This window comes from Pseudonaja textilis, chromosome 3 (assembly GCF_049901715.1).
Source record: "Pseudonaja textilis isolate UNSWEBS1 chromosome 3, rPseTex1.2, whole genome shotgun sequence".
NCBI lineage: Eukaryota > Metazoa > Chordata > Lepidosauria > Squamata > Elapidae > Pseudonaja > Pseudonaja textilis.
The window spans coordinates 151,213,467-151,229,634 of NC_141992.1; the positions used below are offsets into that span (position 1 = coordinate 151,213,467).

At 33.9% G+C, this 16,168-nt stretch overlaps 1 protein-coding gene across 23 annotated transcripts in view; it reads right to left on the reverse strand.

Moving 5' to 3' along the window:
* PTPRM (protein tyrosine phosphatase receptor type M) overlaps positions 1–16,168 on the reverse strand; it is a 465,145-nt gene that overhangs the window by 206,671 nt on the left and 242,306 nt on the right. For all 23 annotated transcript variants that reach the window (XM_087931096.1, XM_026699382.2, XM_087931092.1 and 20 more), the window contains exon 8: positions 1,799–2,107. In XM_087931096.1, coding sequence (XP_087787222.1) covers positions 1,799–2,107 — 309 coding nt within the window. The remainder of the gene's footprint in view (positions 1–1,798; positions 2,108–16,168) is intronic.

The window sequence follows — 16,168 nt, forward strand, 5'->3', positions numbered from 1 at the left end:
TATATTATATATATATAAAATATACATCTATCTATCTATATATATATACACACACAGTATATGCAGGTCTTGGCATGTTCAGGTCTTTTCCCATGTAAGATTGAGAGTATCTTGGTGATGTTTCAACAAGATCCCACTCGCCATCTTCAGGCTAGTGCTTTCAGCTTCGTGCTTGTGCGAGTAAAGTGTGATCGGAGCTGTCGTCTCTCTATAAATACTGGTGGGGAGGTTGGCTGTGTTGTTATTTCTTGATTGGTTGATGGAGTTGGTGTTTGCAGATTGGTTGGCTTTTTCGTAAGAACATGTGTGGCTGAGGTATTGGCTGTGTGTCTATCAGCCTCCTGTGTTGTAATGACCTGGGTAATGGGCTGTGTGATGACCTTCTGAGTTCTACTGTTGTGACATCCTGGGTCTTGTGCTGTAATCTCCTGGGTCGTTGGTTGTGTTGTAACATCCTGAGGTTTTGTGGTGTAACTTCCTGAGTTCTGTGATGTGATATCCTGAGTGGGTGGCTGTGATGTGGCGTTCCGGTAAGGGCTAATTTCCATTATAAATAGAGAAACACCACCATCACATGAATAAACAGATGATACCTCCTGCCTACCAGACATCTGGAAACTAGCCCTTAACAACAAATGAGTCCCAGCCACAAAAACCAACACCAGACCCAAAATAACATGGGACACCACTGCCAATCCCCCTCATCAAACCCAGGCCCAAACCCATCCTATAAATGAAGGACAACCACCATCCAGAAACCAGACCACGGCTGTATCACCAGCTGCCACACATCCCAACCCTCAAACCAAGCAAACCGACACACGCCATGAACACATAGCCAGGCCTCAAACTCGGAGCCAAACCAAAACCCGGAACACCACATCACAGCCACCTGCTCAGGATATCACATCACAGAACTCAGGAGGTTACATCATAAAACCTCAGGATGTTACAACACAGCCAACAACCCAGGATATTACACCACAATACCCAGGATGTCACAACAATAGAACTCAGAAGGTCATCACACAGCCCATTACCCAGGTCGTTACAACACAGGAGGCTGATAGACACACAGCCAATACCTTAGCCACACATGTTCTTACGAAAAAGCCAACCAATCTGCAAACACCAACTCCATCAACCAATCAAGAAATAACAACACAGCCAACCTCCCCACCAGTATTTATAGAGAGACAGCAGCTCTGATCACACTTTGCTCGCACAAGCACGAAGCCAAAAGCACCAGCCTGAAGATGACGAGTGGGACCTCATCGAAATGTCACCAAGATACTCTCAATCTTACACAGGAAAAGACCCGAACACGCCAAGACCTGCATATATATACATATACATATACATATACATGTATATGTATATGTGTGTGTGTGTGTGTGTGTGTGTGTGTGTGTGTATATATATATATATATATATATATATATATATATATATATATATATATATCTCCCCACACACACATATAGACGTACACATACATACATACATATAATAACTCTTCTAGTTATAAACACCATGTGTATGTATGTAATTTATATGTTAGGGAGTGGACTGGAGTGGAGGGAAAGGGAGAACAGAAAGGAAGGGAGATTTTCCACTGCCAGGGTCCCACAAGGAAATTCAGTGGGAAATCCCATAGAAGTCAGAAGTCGCTTCCATGTCCATGTTGTCATTTTGTTTCTCTGTTTAGGTAAAGGAAATCTCTCTGAAATATTGACATAACAATCATGGGCTGTCTTGTTCATATTAAATGCTAGAAACATTACACTTTAAAACTTACCATCTTCATCAGTTTGTACCACAATTTCTTGACTTTCTTTTCGTCCTTCAGGATTCATAAGAATAAGTTTGACACTGACATTAGTGTAGGGGGACAAATTAGAAATGGTATGCTGTGGGTGTGAATTGTCAGTATCCCAGCTCACTTCTTCTCTAACTTGCTCCTGTCCACCAGTTTGGTAACGGTAATGTACTGTAAGGTTATATTTATGGCAACGCGTCACATTGTAGCCAAATGGCTCCCAGGTGATAGTGATTTGCCAGGATTTGATCTCTACAACTTCAAGCTTTCTTGGACCATGTACAGGATCTGGGGGGAAAAAAAGGAACACATTTTAATGTCTGAAGATATGAAATGACTTTGCTTGGACTCTTGTATTAGTATGAAATTACTTAATTTAAATTTTCCAATCTGTTATTTGGATAAGAACATATATATTTTTTGTATTTTCTGTTTCTCTAAACATTTATGTTCAATTAAATTAAACATTTAATTACAATTCTCAGATATTTTTTTTACATGAATACTGTGATAAAGTAGAATAAAAAGGGTTAAAAAGCAGTTTTGGAAAAAATGTTTACAGTAAAAATGTTGTTGTAATGAAAATCAAGTAGAAAACATGTACGTGTTCATATACAAGAAAATTCATGTAATTGTTTTGCACAAACTCAGAAAAAAGAGTGAAATGAAAACCAAAGCAAGATAAAGCAAGAATGCTAGAAATTTAATATAAGATAAATATGAGATGAGTTAAAATTAAATTTAAAAAAGTAGACAATACCACATAGATATTAACCAATTCTTTTAAAACAATACCACATAGATATTTTGGCCTTCTATTTAACTTATTCTTGTTTAAAAGTTCACCTAACCTTGTTTATGAAGAACATTCTAAATATAGTATATAGCAACCAAAGTTGACCTTTCAATTTTAATTGGACCTTTCAATTTTAAAATCAAAAACAGTTTCCCTCAAGAATTTAGCTCTATGCTTTCGTTAAAGAATACATCTGTTAGGAAAGACAGATTGTAATATCAAGAACTTAAAGTACTAAATATGGGAAATTTAAAATTGTATTTTAATTGTACATCATGGTTACCTTTATACATGCATCTCAAATAATGACACAACTTAACATTTTTTCTGATACCTCCAACTAGGAACAGCAACAAGAACTATGTTTACTTTTGTTATATTAAAGTCATTGTTATGATGACAGTGTCATAGAGATTTAAAAAAAATAACTTTATGACAATTACTACATTGATTCTTCCACGAAAACCAAAATACTATTTTTTGTTTATACTGTCCAAGTAGTTATATTCAATGGATGTTTAAACTACTTTTGCCTTATATTATACTATGGGGTGGAACTTGCTTTGCGTAAAATTAGACTATATCCATATTAAATCACTGTGCTTGCTTGCACATAACTGGAGCTGGACATATGCACATTTTACATCAAAACAATTTTTTGCAGTTGAGTTTCCAGAGGCTTCCCAAAATATATAATTTACAATAAGAAATAAGAATCAAATACAAATGGTACAAACTGGTAGTATCTTTACAGACTATGAAATTTTATGAAAAAACAATATTTTATGAGCTTTAGCTCACATTGCTAAACTCACATAGATATAAATTGGGATGAGAAGGGGTAAAAAACAAGCACAAGATTCAGGTTACTTATCCCAATTTAAATTCTACTTAAATTGTTAATCTTAAATGGGGTCCCAGATTCTATGATTTTTAGCAATCATAGACTATTGTAAGCCTCCTCTTACAATATATAGAAAAGCTAAAGAAAGTAAAAGAAATATAGTGTCAATTCTATTTGGTGAAATACTGGCACAAACATATATGACCATTGTTGCCTGCCTTCTATGTTTCTGTGTACAACATGAAGATATTTGGTATTTTTGATTTGGGGGCTTCTGAGTGGGGGGATAGGAAATACTTTTTTTTTGCAAAATATATTCAATATTATTTATATTTAAGTATAAGCAATTGCTGGATTTGTGTCAGCCACGAACAACCAGAACAACAATTCTTATTCCACAGGAATTTCCCTAGACTGACAGCTTTCAACTAGAAAAAGCTAAATAAGGTTCAAAAGCATTGGGGGGATAGGGTCAAACCTTCCTCTCTTGTGTTTAAATAATGAATCTAGACTAATTCCCTCCTTGAGCCTTTTTATTTATTTTATTTGTCAATTGTTTACGAGATAATAAGTAAAAGTGTATACATAATTATGGATACATGAAATGAGTACATATAAGAAAAATGAAAGAAAAATAAAAGAAACAATAGGACAGGGATGGTAGGCACGTTGGTGCGCTTATGCACGCCCCCTACAGACCTCTTAGGAAAGGGGTGAGGTCAATAGTAGACAGTCTAAGGTTAAAGTTTTTGGGGTTTGGGGAAGAAACTACAGAGTCGGGTAGAGTATTCCAGACATTGACCACTCTGTTGCTGAAGTCGTATTTCCTGCAATCAAGCTTGGTGCGGTTAACCTTGAGTTTGTATCTGTTGTGTGCTCTTGTGTTGTTATGGTTGAAGCTGAAGTATTCATTGACAGGTAGGACATTGCAATGTATGATTTTATATACCATGCTTAAATCAGACCGAAGACGGCGTAATTCAAGGTTTTCTAGTTCTAGAATTTCAAGTCTGGTGGCATAAGGTATTCTACAACGAGTAGAGGAGTGGAGAACTCTTCTTGTGAAATATTTCTGGACTTTCTAAATTGTGCTAATATCAGATACGTAATGTGGGTTCCAGACTGATGAGCTGTATTCGAGTATTGGTCTAGCAAATGTTTTGTATGCTCTAGTTAGTAGTGTGATATTACCAGAGAAAAAGCTACGTAAGATTAGGTTAACAACTCTTAATGCCTTTTTGGCTATGTAGTTGCAGTGGGCACTAGCACTTAGATCATTAGAGGTGAGTATTCCAAGGTCCTTTACAGAGCTTGGATCATCAACAAGATCTTGACTATTCAGCTTGTATTTTATTTTCGGATTTTTTTTGCCAATATGTAAGACAGAGCATTTATTTGTTGAGATTTGAAGTTGCCATTTGTTTGACCATTCTGATACACAGTCAAGATCTTTTTGAAGGGTAGCAGTATTGTCTGTGGTATTGAACAGTTTTCTCCTTGAGCCTTTCTCCTTACTGGGATGGTTGCTCTCCACAATTTGTGCTGAAATATTGGTGGATGCATAAGGAGGGATTCCCATGTTAGTATTTTGGGAGTATAACAGCCTCCATTGTACTGGATTGTTTACAGTATAATAGTTTGACATGCACTGACATTCAATGTCTATGTAATATGACTTAAGTTACAAATAGAGCTTGAACAAACAAAGAGGAACTTTTACTTCAGCTATGGTAATACAAGGTCACAGCACCACAGAATACCACAGCCTAGAATTCTTTTTTTTTTAAATAAAGTTTTATTGAATTTTAATAAAACAAATAAAACATCTTATTTGAGTACAGCATGGTTCTGGGTTATCACATTTCCATGCAGACACAATTTCATATGCATATTCATCTTATATATTCAACTTCTTATCTTATTACTCTTTTTCCAACTTCTCACAATTTCTCCCTTTGCTTCTCTTAATTTTCTTTTATGATTATCTCATTTTCTTCTTATTTAATTATATTTCTTTTACCTAAATTTCTATATCATTTTATTCATTATACTTATACTTTCATCTGTCTTGTTTACAATTTCATTATGTTCTCTTCCAACATTCTTAAAAAGCAAATTTCCCTAAGACTTATTGTTATTATCATATGAAATTTCATTAAACATTAAGTTTATGCATTCTAAAATTATAACATTCAAATTTGTAATATCTATTTTATATCATGTAAGTCTCATCATTCAGATTCTGCTTGGTACTTCCCCTTAAAGATGTAAAAAGAAAAATTCTAAAAACATAGCAAAAACAATATATATATATATAGAAATATTAGTGAACAAAAGTTATTCAAATTCATTCTAGTATTGGTTTGAGCCTTGTAAATCTTTCATGTTTCTTTTCAATATTTATCAATCTTTGAGGACAGTTGAAATGTTTCCCTCTCTTCTTCATTATTACTTAACTGTTAATAAGCATACCATTGGATAATCATACAATTTTATCTTATAAATTATTTACTATTAATAAGCAAAATAATTATTCAAATTCATTCTAGTAACTGGTATAAATTTCCTTATAAATCTTTCACATTTCTTTTCAATATTTTATCAATCTTTAGAAACAATTACAATGTTTCCTTCTCTTCTTTATTATTGCATTAATTATAAATAATCATACCATTACATAACAATAGTTTTATCTCATAGATTATTTACTTATTTGATTTCTAACTCATTACAGTATTCTACTATCACAACACTATCTTTTGTACCTTTGCAGAATCCTCACTTTTAACTTAATTTAGCCATTGTCTCTGTGTTTTCTAGCTGAGCAAATACCTTTAATCCTAGTACATTTCCCCTTTTTATTTCCTGCTTTTGTCCCTCATGAGTTCTTTCTCTTTCTATCATCCTCCCCTTTTCTCATCCCCTTTTTTATACCCTTCTCTCTCTAATTTTCCCTTCTGTGATTTTCTTTTCTGCTTCTCCTTGCTGTTATACTTCCTTTTCAGACTATTTTTCTTTTTGGCTGTTCCCTTTAATGTCAAATTTTTAACTCCTTTTCCCCTTTCCCCCCTTATTACCACACTTTGCATTATTTGATCATTGAAAATGGCTTCTTCTTTGTCCCGCCCTTCTTCTTGCTCTTGAAGCTTTTCCTTTTGCTTTTCATAGTTCAGGATCTCTATTTCAAAAAAATCATATATGAAGCCAAAGGATCTTCCTCCCCTTTCTGCATCTTCTTTCTGTTTTTTAAGACTCATCTTCAATTCCTCCAGAAGTGATGGCATTTTAAACACTTTTGAACAACCACCCCATTGACTTTAAGTAAAAACAGAAGAAGAAAGAAAAGACCAATGCCAAAAAACTCTTTTTTTCTTTTATATCACCAGATGATCCCAGACTGTTCCTTCTTGTTTTTTTCCCTTTACTTTTCCTTTCCGTGGGTTACTGTATCCTTTAATAATGTTTCAATGTATCCTTGGGAGTCTTTTTAAAGTTTCACTGTTAATCCTCTTTATTTTTCCAGGTGGCACTCCATTTTTTCATTATTCCATGTTCCACCCTTTTGCCTCCACTCTTCTCCTTTTAGGGCTTTAAAATGACCAAAGAAAAAATCTTTATTCTCCTTTTGACACTTAAATTTCAGCGTAAAATTGCCTATTAGTGTCAAAGTAAAGTAGTACAGATTTCTTTCCATATCATTTGTAATTGTCAATATAAAGGTTAAAAAAAGGGTTTTTAACCTCTTTTTCTCTCTCCTTCGCCGCTTAAAAGTCTTCTTTCAGAAGTATCCCTCTAAGTATTTTTAAATTCAGGGTACCTTGCTTAGATGTTCTCTGTTGTTTAGCCCAGTCTGTCCTGCTTTCCTCTTTGTCTTCCTCCTGCACAATCTTATCCAGTCGGGTTCTTCTTTGAGGTGGCCATTTCTGACCACCGCTGCAACCGCCTTCGGGAAAGGGAGTTTAGACCAGCCAAGGAGGAGAGATGCGGCTCCCCTCCCCTCGGCTAGCAATCTCCCCCCTGTTCACCACCTCTATGGGGTGGCTTCAGCCCCGAATCCAAAGGATCAGGGAGCTCCAGCGGCGAGCACAGATCGAAACCGTGCACAATCGCGGATTTCGGTCTGTCGCTGAAGAAACCCAAACCGGAAGCACTACAGCCTAGAATTCTGATGTACAATATTTTATAAAAACAAGTTCACTGCTTAGTGGGACAATATTTTGTTTATGGAACCAAGACATGCAAACATTTGCCATGCAGATTATTATATTAATAGCAATTTCCTCTATGAGAGATTTTCACCTAGATAATGGGTAAAGTAAAGAAACAATAATTGATACAAAAATAAATTTCGTTATTAGGATTCCAAACATATGAACAATTAAGAAAATCAAAAAATGAAGCTGTATTTGGCACAACATATTAGAGTATACAAATGATATAATAGTAATGTAATGTAACGTAATGTAATGCAATACAACATAGCAAATGAGAGAGGTGGAATCAAAGTATAATAATAACAATGGATCATGGAATTAGTTTAAATGATTGAAGAATAATTTTATTTCTGTGAAGTTTCTATGTACAGAAATTCCTCAACATATGATCACAATTGAAGGTAAATTCCCAAGTAACTTTTCAAACTTGTCTAATAGCCATACTACAGTTAAATAAGGTTGATTATAAACCTACTAAGGTTGTAAGCATGATGGCTGATCCTTTTGTCTCTCCAGGCTTCAACCTGCAGGAGATTAATTTCTCTGTTCCACTGACCATCACCGAATGCCTCAAAGCCTCAACTTTGCCTTTATATTATCTCTGGAATAGGTTGAATGAAAAGAATGTGGAATGTTCTTAAGTGGGCTGTTTGAAACTGAGTGAATTATAAGAGGTAGTTAACATCATTTCTTTCATAGAAGAGCAAAATAATGAAAGCAACGAATCAGCCTATAAAAAGGAATGTGTGATTTAGCTCAGTTACATTCTGAGCTACAAAAGCAGTTTCCTTGCTAGTTAATTGTATATTGTAATATTGTATGGTGTATTTCTATATAATATACAATATTTTGTATATTACATATAAATTTTACATGAAGTATTTGTTTTCTTCTCACTTTGTGGAATTTTATAAACGGAAGGAGAGATTATAAAGCTAGGTCCTCCCCCATTTATAACACTGTGATTGAAAGAGTCATGGAACTCATCATGTTAATCTATTATAAATTGGTCAGAAAGGTGTGAATCACATTACTATCTAGGACCACTGATTCACTGTAAGAGGGCAATATTGCTTCTGTAAGCACAAAATCTGTGATGCTTAAAGCTTTCTCTGGTAGCTTTTTGCTCTTCACCTGATGGCACCTGGAATATTTTTTTTTCTGCTCTCTTTCTGCCAATTTCATCTAGCTATCAAGCAGTGAAATCTGACAGCTGCAGCTCACAACCTTGGGTACCAGTTAGTGTAGTTGTAGCCTCTGGCACTTGAGCATCTTATTTAATCAATGGTCCTCATTTCCTTGACAGTCAGTAACATGTGCTTGTTGATTCTTTTCCAGAGAACAGAGAAAAAACTGACTAATAGGATCAATTTCTATTGCAGGTTCAATTCACAGCTCATTTCTCTGGAACTTCATACTTTACCTCCTATTACATCTATTGTGCGTTTTCAAAAACTCAATTTCAGAATCCGTGAGGCGTAATTTTAGGATCTTGTCATTAATAATCAAAAACTTGGGTTAGAAGCAAAGCCCAGGGTGTAATGATTTTTTTTCCTGCCTGATGTCTTATCACAAACTTCAGACAGCTTGTGAAATAGAATCATAAAAATAAAAAGACAATGTTATGGTTGTATATGTCTGCTTTACAGTTTATACAGTCTTCTGCACTATTTGGATAGAAGACTTGGACAAGAAATGTTCAGGGCCAACTCCTCTAAGCTCAAATCTTTCAGCAAACTAACTGATGAATACAATTTGTTTCAGCACACCAATATAAGCTGTTTGTGCTGCTTGTGTTGCAAGGCATTAGTGACTCCTAATTTTCTAACACCGTTCGAGTTTGTTTTCCTGATTTTTCAACTATGTTAAATTACTTCTTTTGTTGTCCCTTTTGCTTGTCTAATTCCAACACAAAAAAATTATAACAGACATCTGAAATTGTGAAAATGTACTACATGCTATTAAAAAAGATAATCATTCAAATTAGAAACAAGACTTCTATTGTTACTGTATTAATTAAACATGATGAAAATAGGGCATTTTAAAAATGATCAATTCATAATACTGAGCAAAATATGCATATAATATGTAATTCTGTGCACTTAAATTATGCTCTGTGAGAAAATTATAGCTGTGAAGAATATACTGCCCAATATATACATTGATATATTAATTCTAAATGGCAAATACTTCATTTGCTGGAATTCTTGTACTACCACTCATTTCATTATAATAAATCTTGCTAAAGATAATTCTATGAGAGTCATGCCTATAAAAAAAATCACTCCTAGTTCAAGCAATTGCTATTAAATAATAAAATCAATAATATTTTCCTCCTTTATTTTCTATTTATTCCCCAAATGCAGCTTATGCTTTATCATACTTTTAACTGATCTGTCTGACATCATATAGCTTCCATGTTAGAAACAATAAGCATTTTCCAGTCAGTATTATTTTTTTAACTTTTATATTTTTCATTCTTTTCTGTCAAATACCTGAGAGCTATGCGTGCACAATCAAACACAGATTGTATTTGGAAAGCAATTAATGAAGAAAACAAAAAATAATGCAGGAATAAGCATGTCCTAAGATTAGCTCATACCTAAATAAACAAAGCTAATCTATGAAGACGTCAGTGAAAAAACATTGATTTCTCTCAATAAATGAAAACATTATGTAGACTGCCTGATGACGCTAATTGAAAGATAAGATATAAATCTAAGAAGTAAACAATTTTAGTGAAAATGGATAAAAAAATGGCAATATGTTAGAAAAAAACATTGGAAACTTGTGGATGAACATCATATGAATAGATGATGAAACTGATAAAACATGACCTTTAAGGGCCTTTGGGAAACTATAAAAACTATTTTGAATTTTTAGAATTATTTTCTTTAATTTTGTTCTGAATAGCTCTTTTTTTTTACCTGGTTATTATAATCAGCCAACCTGCATAAGGGATAAACTGCACTGAAGGCATTGAATCTTAATTCTATCTATACTTGTTTCAATCCAGTGACATTGTTTTAAGAACCATCATTATTAACAAGTGCTAAATAAAGATTGGATATTATTAATGAAAAATTTTCAATCACTTGGATGAGCCGGCTTTTTTATAGCTTATCATCTTGAAGCTAGGCTTGTATTCTAAAAACTTCACTTTTTTTTACAATATCACCGGTGAATTGGCAAGAGCTTTAGATTTAATATTTAAGCATGACAGCTCTTCTAAGAACCCAGTTTATGGCATGAGATATAATAAGCCTCTAAAAAGGCATAACCTTTATAGTACATTAAACTAAACAGGCTTTGCAGGAAAATAGCCAATATTGTTTCAATTTTTTCATTATACCTTTCAAATTATCACCTAGTTCCACCACTTTAGAAAAAGCCAGATCTCAGTGGGACAAATCTTTCTGGCATAATAAATCATTGACTTCATTAAGCTTATCCTTGGTCAGCTGCAAGATAATCCTTTTATACTAATATTCTTCTGTAGTAGCACAAAAGCATCTCAGATTTTTGTTTTCTTTCTAGTCCAGTCTTCTTCCATGTCACACTGCCTTCTTCAATATTTTCAGAAAGAGTGCAAGTTATCCAGCTTAGGAAAATCTTGGTTTTAATTTTCTGAGAGCATTCAGGAGCAATGTTTTTTACACATAAGAAAGGGCAAAATTGAGACTCTTTGGTCAGTCTGATTTAAAATGTAATTGTTAAAATTATTTAAGATCAGAACCAGACTCTTAATACTGCCATTTTGAAAAATAAGAGATTTAAATTGTAACATTTTTTTTTCATTCGTGCCTCAATCCATTAAACACGCTTAAGATATTTGAAATCAATACAAGAAACACTTAACACAGTGTTGGATTGCAGCCAGAGGATGTATTAATTTTGTGCATCAGAAGCCACTGAACATATCTCTACAGCTTTCTCAATAATTAGTAATCATTCATTAAAAAAAAATAAACACATTCAGTACTCTATATGATAGAACAATATACTCTTTAACACCATATGACAGCATAGCTGTCTTCAGATGTAATTAATCTTGATCAAGTAATTATCTAAATTATAATATCCAGGAAAAGTATTTTTTTGATAATTTGAAGGCAAATGTATGCATATTTACATTCACATTATGCAATTCACTTTTAGCATAAGTTCTGTTGTCAGAGTTCAAAAAAAAGAGTAAGAAATCATAGGCCAAAGAAATTAAATGGAGATTTAAAAAAAGGAAACATTGTTAAAAGTAGAGATAGCAACCCAATTTACTATACCTCGTTAGATCTTTTAAAATAGTTTTATTTCTGTTACATCGGTAAAACATATGCATTGTTTTGCTATTTAAACTTCTCGTTTCTCTCTTTTTTGTGTGAACTCTTAAACTCCATTTAGCCATGACTTCTCTGATTTTCCTATCTCTCAGTCTACTTACTCTTCTTTCTGATCCAGATTTTGCAATTCTATTCTTATTAATTATCTCTGAATGATCAAGCCATTTAATGCTCTTCTTTTTTTGTTCAGTTTTATATTCAGTGCATATTCATTCAAAACCTTCCTTCTAAATTCTTTCTATTCCTCTGTTTCTACATACAATTCCCGCTGTACTCAACGTACTTTCATGTTTCTCTGATATACATTACTTCCATTTCCATATAAATAGAAGCATGCTGGTATAAAAGACAATTTTGTTTTAATCTGGCAAGCATTCATTCCTTGCAACAGACCATATAAAACCATTACTTATCAATGTTTGCATATCTTTAACATTTCTCAATGTATTTTCTCTCACTAGCTATCTTTCTACAAAGGTATATAAATTATCTGCTTGTTCTAGGTTTTCATCACTTATGCATAATCTGCAATTGTCTCCTCCATTTTCACCATCACAATGGCTTTTGATACAGGTAGTCCTTAGTTAAACATATTGAGTGACTGTTTGAAGTTACAGTAGGGCTGAACAAGTACTTTTTAAAACCAGTCCTCAAAGTTCTGGATGACCCAGAATGCTCACAGTCACATATTGCAAACTGGGAGCCTAGCAATCAATTCTTACTTACAATAGGTGCAGTGCCCCACAGTCATGTGATTGCCAATTATGACTTTCCTTCCAAAGTCAATGGGGAAGCCAGCAGAAAAGGTCACAAGTCACTCTGGTAAATCTCCAGCACCTGGAAGTACCATTCCTATCCTACCTCATTCATGCTCCATTGCCTCCTCATGCATCCTTCCCACCTTGTAGTAGCCTGGCTACCCTATACCATGCACACTTGTCCCCTGTGCACTTTTAAGAACCTTTCTGTAATCTGCAGCAGCCAGCCCAAGCCTTGCAACGCTCTCATGCACCCTGCTATGCCCTGCAGAAACCACAATTCTTGTACCATGTCAGCTACCCATGAATCCTGACATCAGCCATTTACCTGCCTGCTAGCCTTATAATCCTTCCTTCCTTCCTTCCCTCCCTCCCTCCCTCCCTCCTTCCTTCCTTGGCTGCTTATCTCAACAGCATGATTCTAAACCTTCTTTTCTCCCACCATGGTCTGTATTTAACTATTTGCTAACCATTTACACTCATGCATGCTTCATTTCCATCGTATATCACCCTTATCACATTCATCAATATTTTTTGCATTCTTACATAATGTATTCCTCATCCACAGCCTCTTTCACTTCATTATTCCTCAAGAATCTTTTTCCCCCCCTATCTTCCATTAGTTCACACTTTTCTGTGATACCCTACAATGTATTTCTCACAACCTATTTCTTTATGTCTATTTTCTATTTATTCTGTTGCGAAATTAATCTACTTTTTAATACTTTTGTCATGGGATTTGCATTTTCTTTTCTTCCAAACATTCTACCTTTACTCTGGTTGTTTTTCTCTTTCTTTTGATGCCCATTTCACCTCAAAACATCTTTAACATTGTAAATTTTTTTTGCATTTTTACTGATTTTTATTGATTTCTTTACTATGTATATGTATGAAAACTTTTATACCTCAAACAGGACATTTTAAAAATATACAGATATTTCAACAGAATTAAGATAAACACAATCAATGAATCTTATCACACCCTCATTTCAGCCATTGATACAAATAGGGAAAGAGACTATTTCAAAGAAATAACTAAGATTTTCATCAGTGAAGCAAAGAATAAGTATTTGTGGAGATATTCGGCTGAACATGGAGAAGGGCTGGAAAACAAAATGGAAATATGTAAATATGCCTTTTTACTTTCTGCTGGCAAATGTTTCCAGTGGATTAAAAAGTTTTTTTTGTCATCAGAAATAAACCACTCAATACAATGTTAGAGAAGAACATAAAATAATTGCTCTGAAAGTAGCAGCAATTGTCAAATTATAAGAGAAGTACTTTCAAATAAAATCTCAAAGGATGTGTAGCAGCATTACGAAAACATACATATTTACTTAACTCTTGAATGTACAGTAACTCATTTTTCTTATGGAAAATTCTTCTCCCCATGCTTGCATGTACACACACACACACACACATACACACACATACACACACACACACACACACACAAACATATTTGTTCTAAGTATACAACCATTTGTTAAGTGACCAATGGTACCAAGGAAAGTGATTTATGACAGTTTTTCCACACTTGCGACCATTGCAGCTTCCATGTGATCACATGACCAAAATTCAAATACTTGGCAAGTGGCAGGTATTTGTGACAGTTGCAATATCCTGGGGTCAAATGATCACATTTTGCGGTCTTCTGACAACAAAAGTAAATTAATAGAACAATTAATTAGTGACTTTCATTCAAATGTTGCGGGAGCTTCAACTCTAGAGGTTTTTAAGAACAGTTGGACAAACAGTTGGTTTGAAAGGTTTGAGCAATGAATTAGATTAGAAGGCCTGCGCAGTTCAACTTCCAACTTTCTTATTCTGTCAACAGGGAAGTTAAATTCACTTAACAACCATGTTACTAATTTAACAACTACAGTGATTTACTTAAGACTGTGGCAAAAAAGTTTGTAAAACGGGGCAAAACTCACTTAACAACTGTCTCGCTTAGCAACATAATTTTTGGGCTGAATTGTGATCATAAGTTGAAGACTACTGTAAGTAACTTGTTCTAAGCACATTTTAGTTGGCTTGCTGTGAAGCTACCCCACAAAAGCTTTGAACGGCAATATGGTTTTCATATAGGTAAATGCTGAAAACTACTGTTTCAAAGCAAATATACTTGAGGTTAAAATTATTTGTATAATTACCTATACTTTACTTGAATTTAAAAGCACTATGTTGACAATCCATTTTTGTGTCTTCCATCAAAGAACTGGAGATGTTGATCTAACTATCTAGACAAACATTTAGGTTTTTATTTTAAAAATGGTTATTATAATATAATTTCTTATACAAAGAAGTGCATTGTTCAATATTACTTTCAAACTTTTTAGATTGCTCTGCTTATCTCTCTGCAAAAGAAAATCATGTTTCATTTTTTAAAAATCTTGTGAATATAAACAAAATTATATTCCAAATCCATTAAGACATTTTAGTGACTTAGTTAAAATGACATACCTAGCTATTGAGTACTGACTTTATAATAACCCCTTTCTTCCCCAAATCTACTTAGGCATCCGCCAGTAGCAAGGAAGATGCCGGTGATAGTTTTTACAACCACACATTAGTTTTACATTTCATGACAGCCTAATTCTAGAGAGTTCCAAAGACAGACAAACATGTGTTCTTACAATTTTCTTTCTTGAGCTTGAAAGAAGCCTGACTTTTACTGATAAATGGGAAAAATATGGGAGTGCAGACATGTATTTTTCATTTCACACTTATGTCATTGTCAATTCACCCGAAGTGCATTCCAGGTGCTGTGATGAAAATGCAAATCTGTAGGAAGCACTCAAATTTATGGTAATTATCCCTCAGTACAGATTAGAAATGCAATAATTATGGATTTACTCAACCAGATACTTTGTTATGTTTCTATCATGTATATATGCTGTACTAATTATATTCCAAAGAACGTACCAGAAGTACAGTGGTTTAAGGCAGTACTCTAAGATACAGCTCAGAAAATAAATTCTTTCCCTAGGGCTTTTACAACATATGAAAGAAGACACACAAGATAAAAAAGAAAGGCAGACCAAAAATGTTGAAAGACTGAAGTATCAGACCTCTAGCAGGAACAAAAAAGAGCAGAACAATAATGAATTAGAAAGCTGCTGCTGGAATATTTCCTTCATGAGAAACAAGATATAATTGTAATCAATCATATAAATATAATTCAATATTATAATAAAAACATACTCTTAAAGAACCTTACTAGCCTTTTGAAGATGAATAGAATAGAACTGAACCAAAAGTTGTCAAAATAGAATTACCGGTACTATCTCAAAGGCAAAAAGTTTTGAGTGGTAAGATAAAAGTGGGAACAGAGAATTTGGGTTATATGAGAATCTGCCAAATATCTTGATGCTGAACATTTGATGTCTGAAGCAGT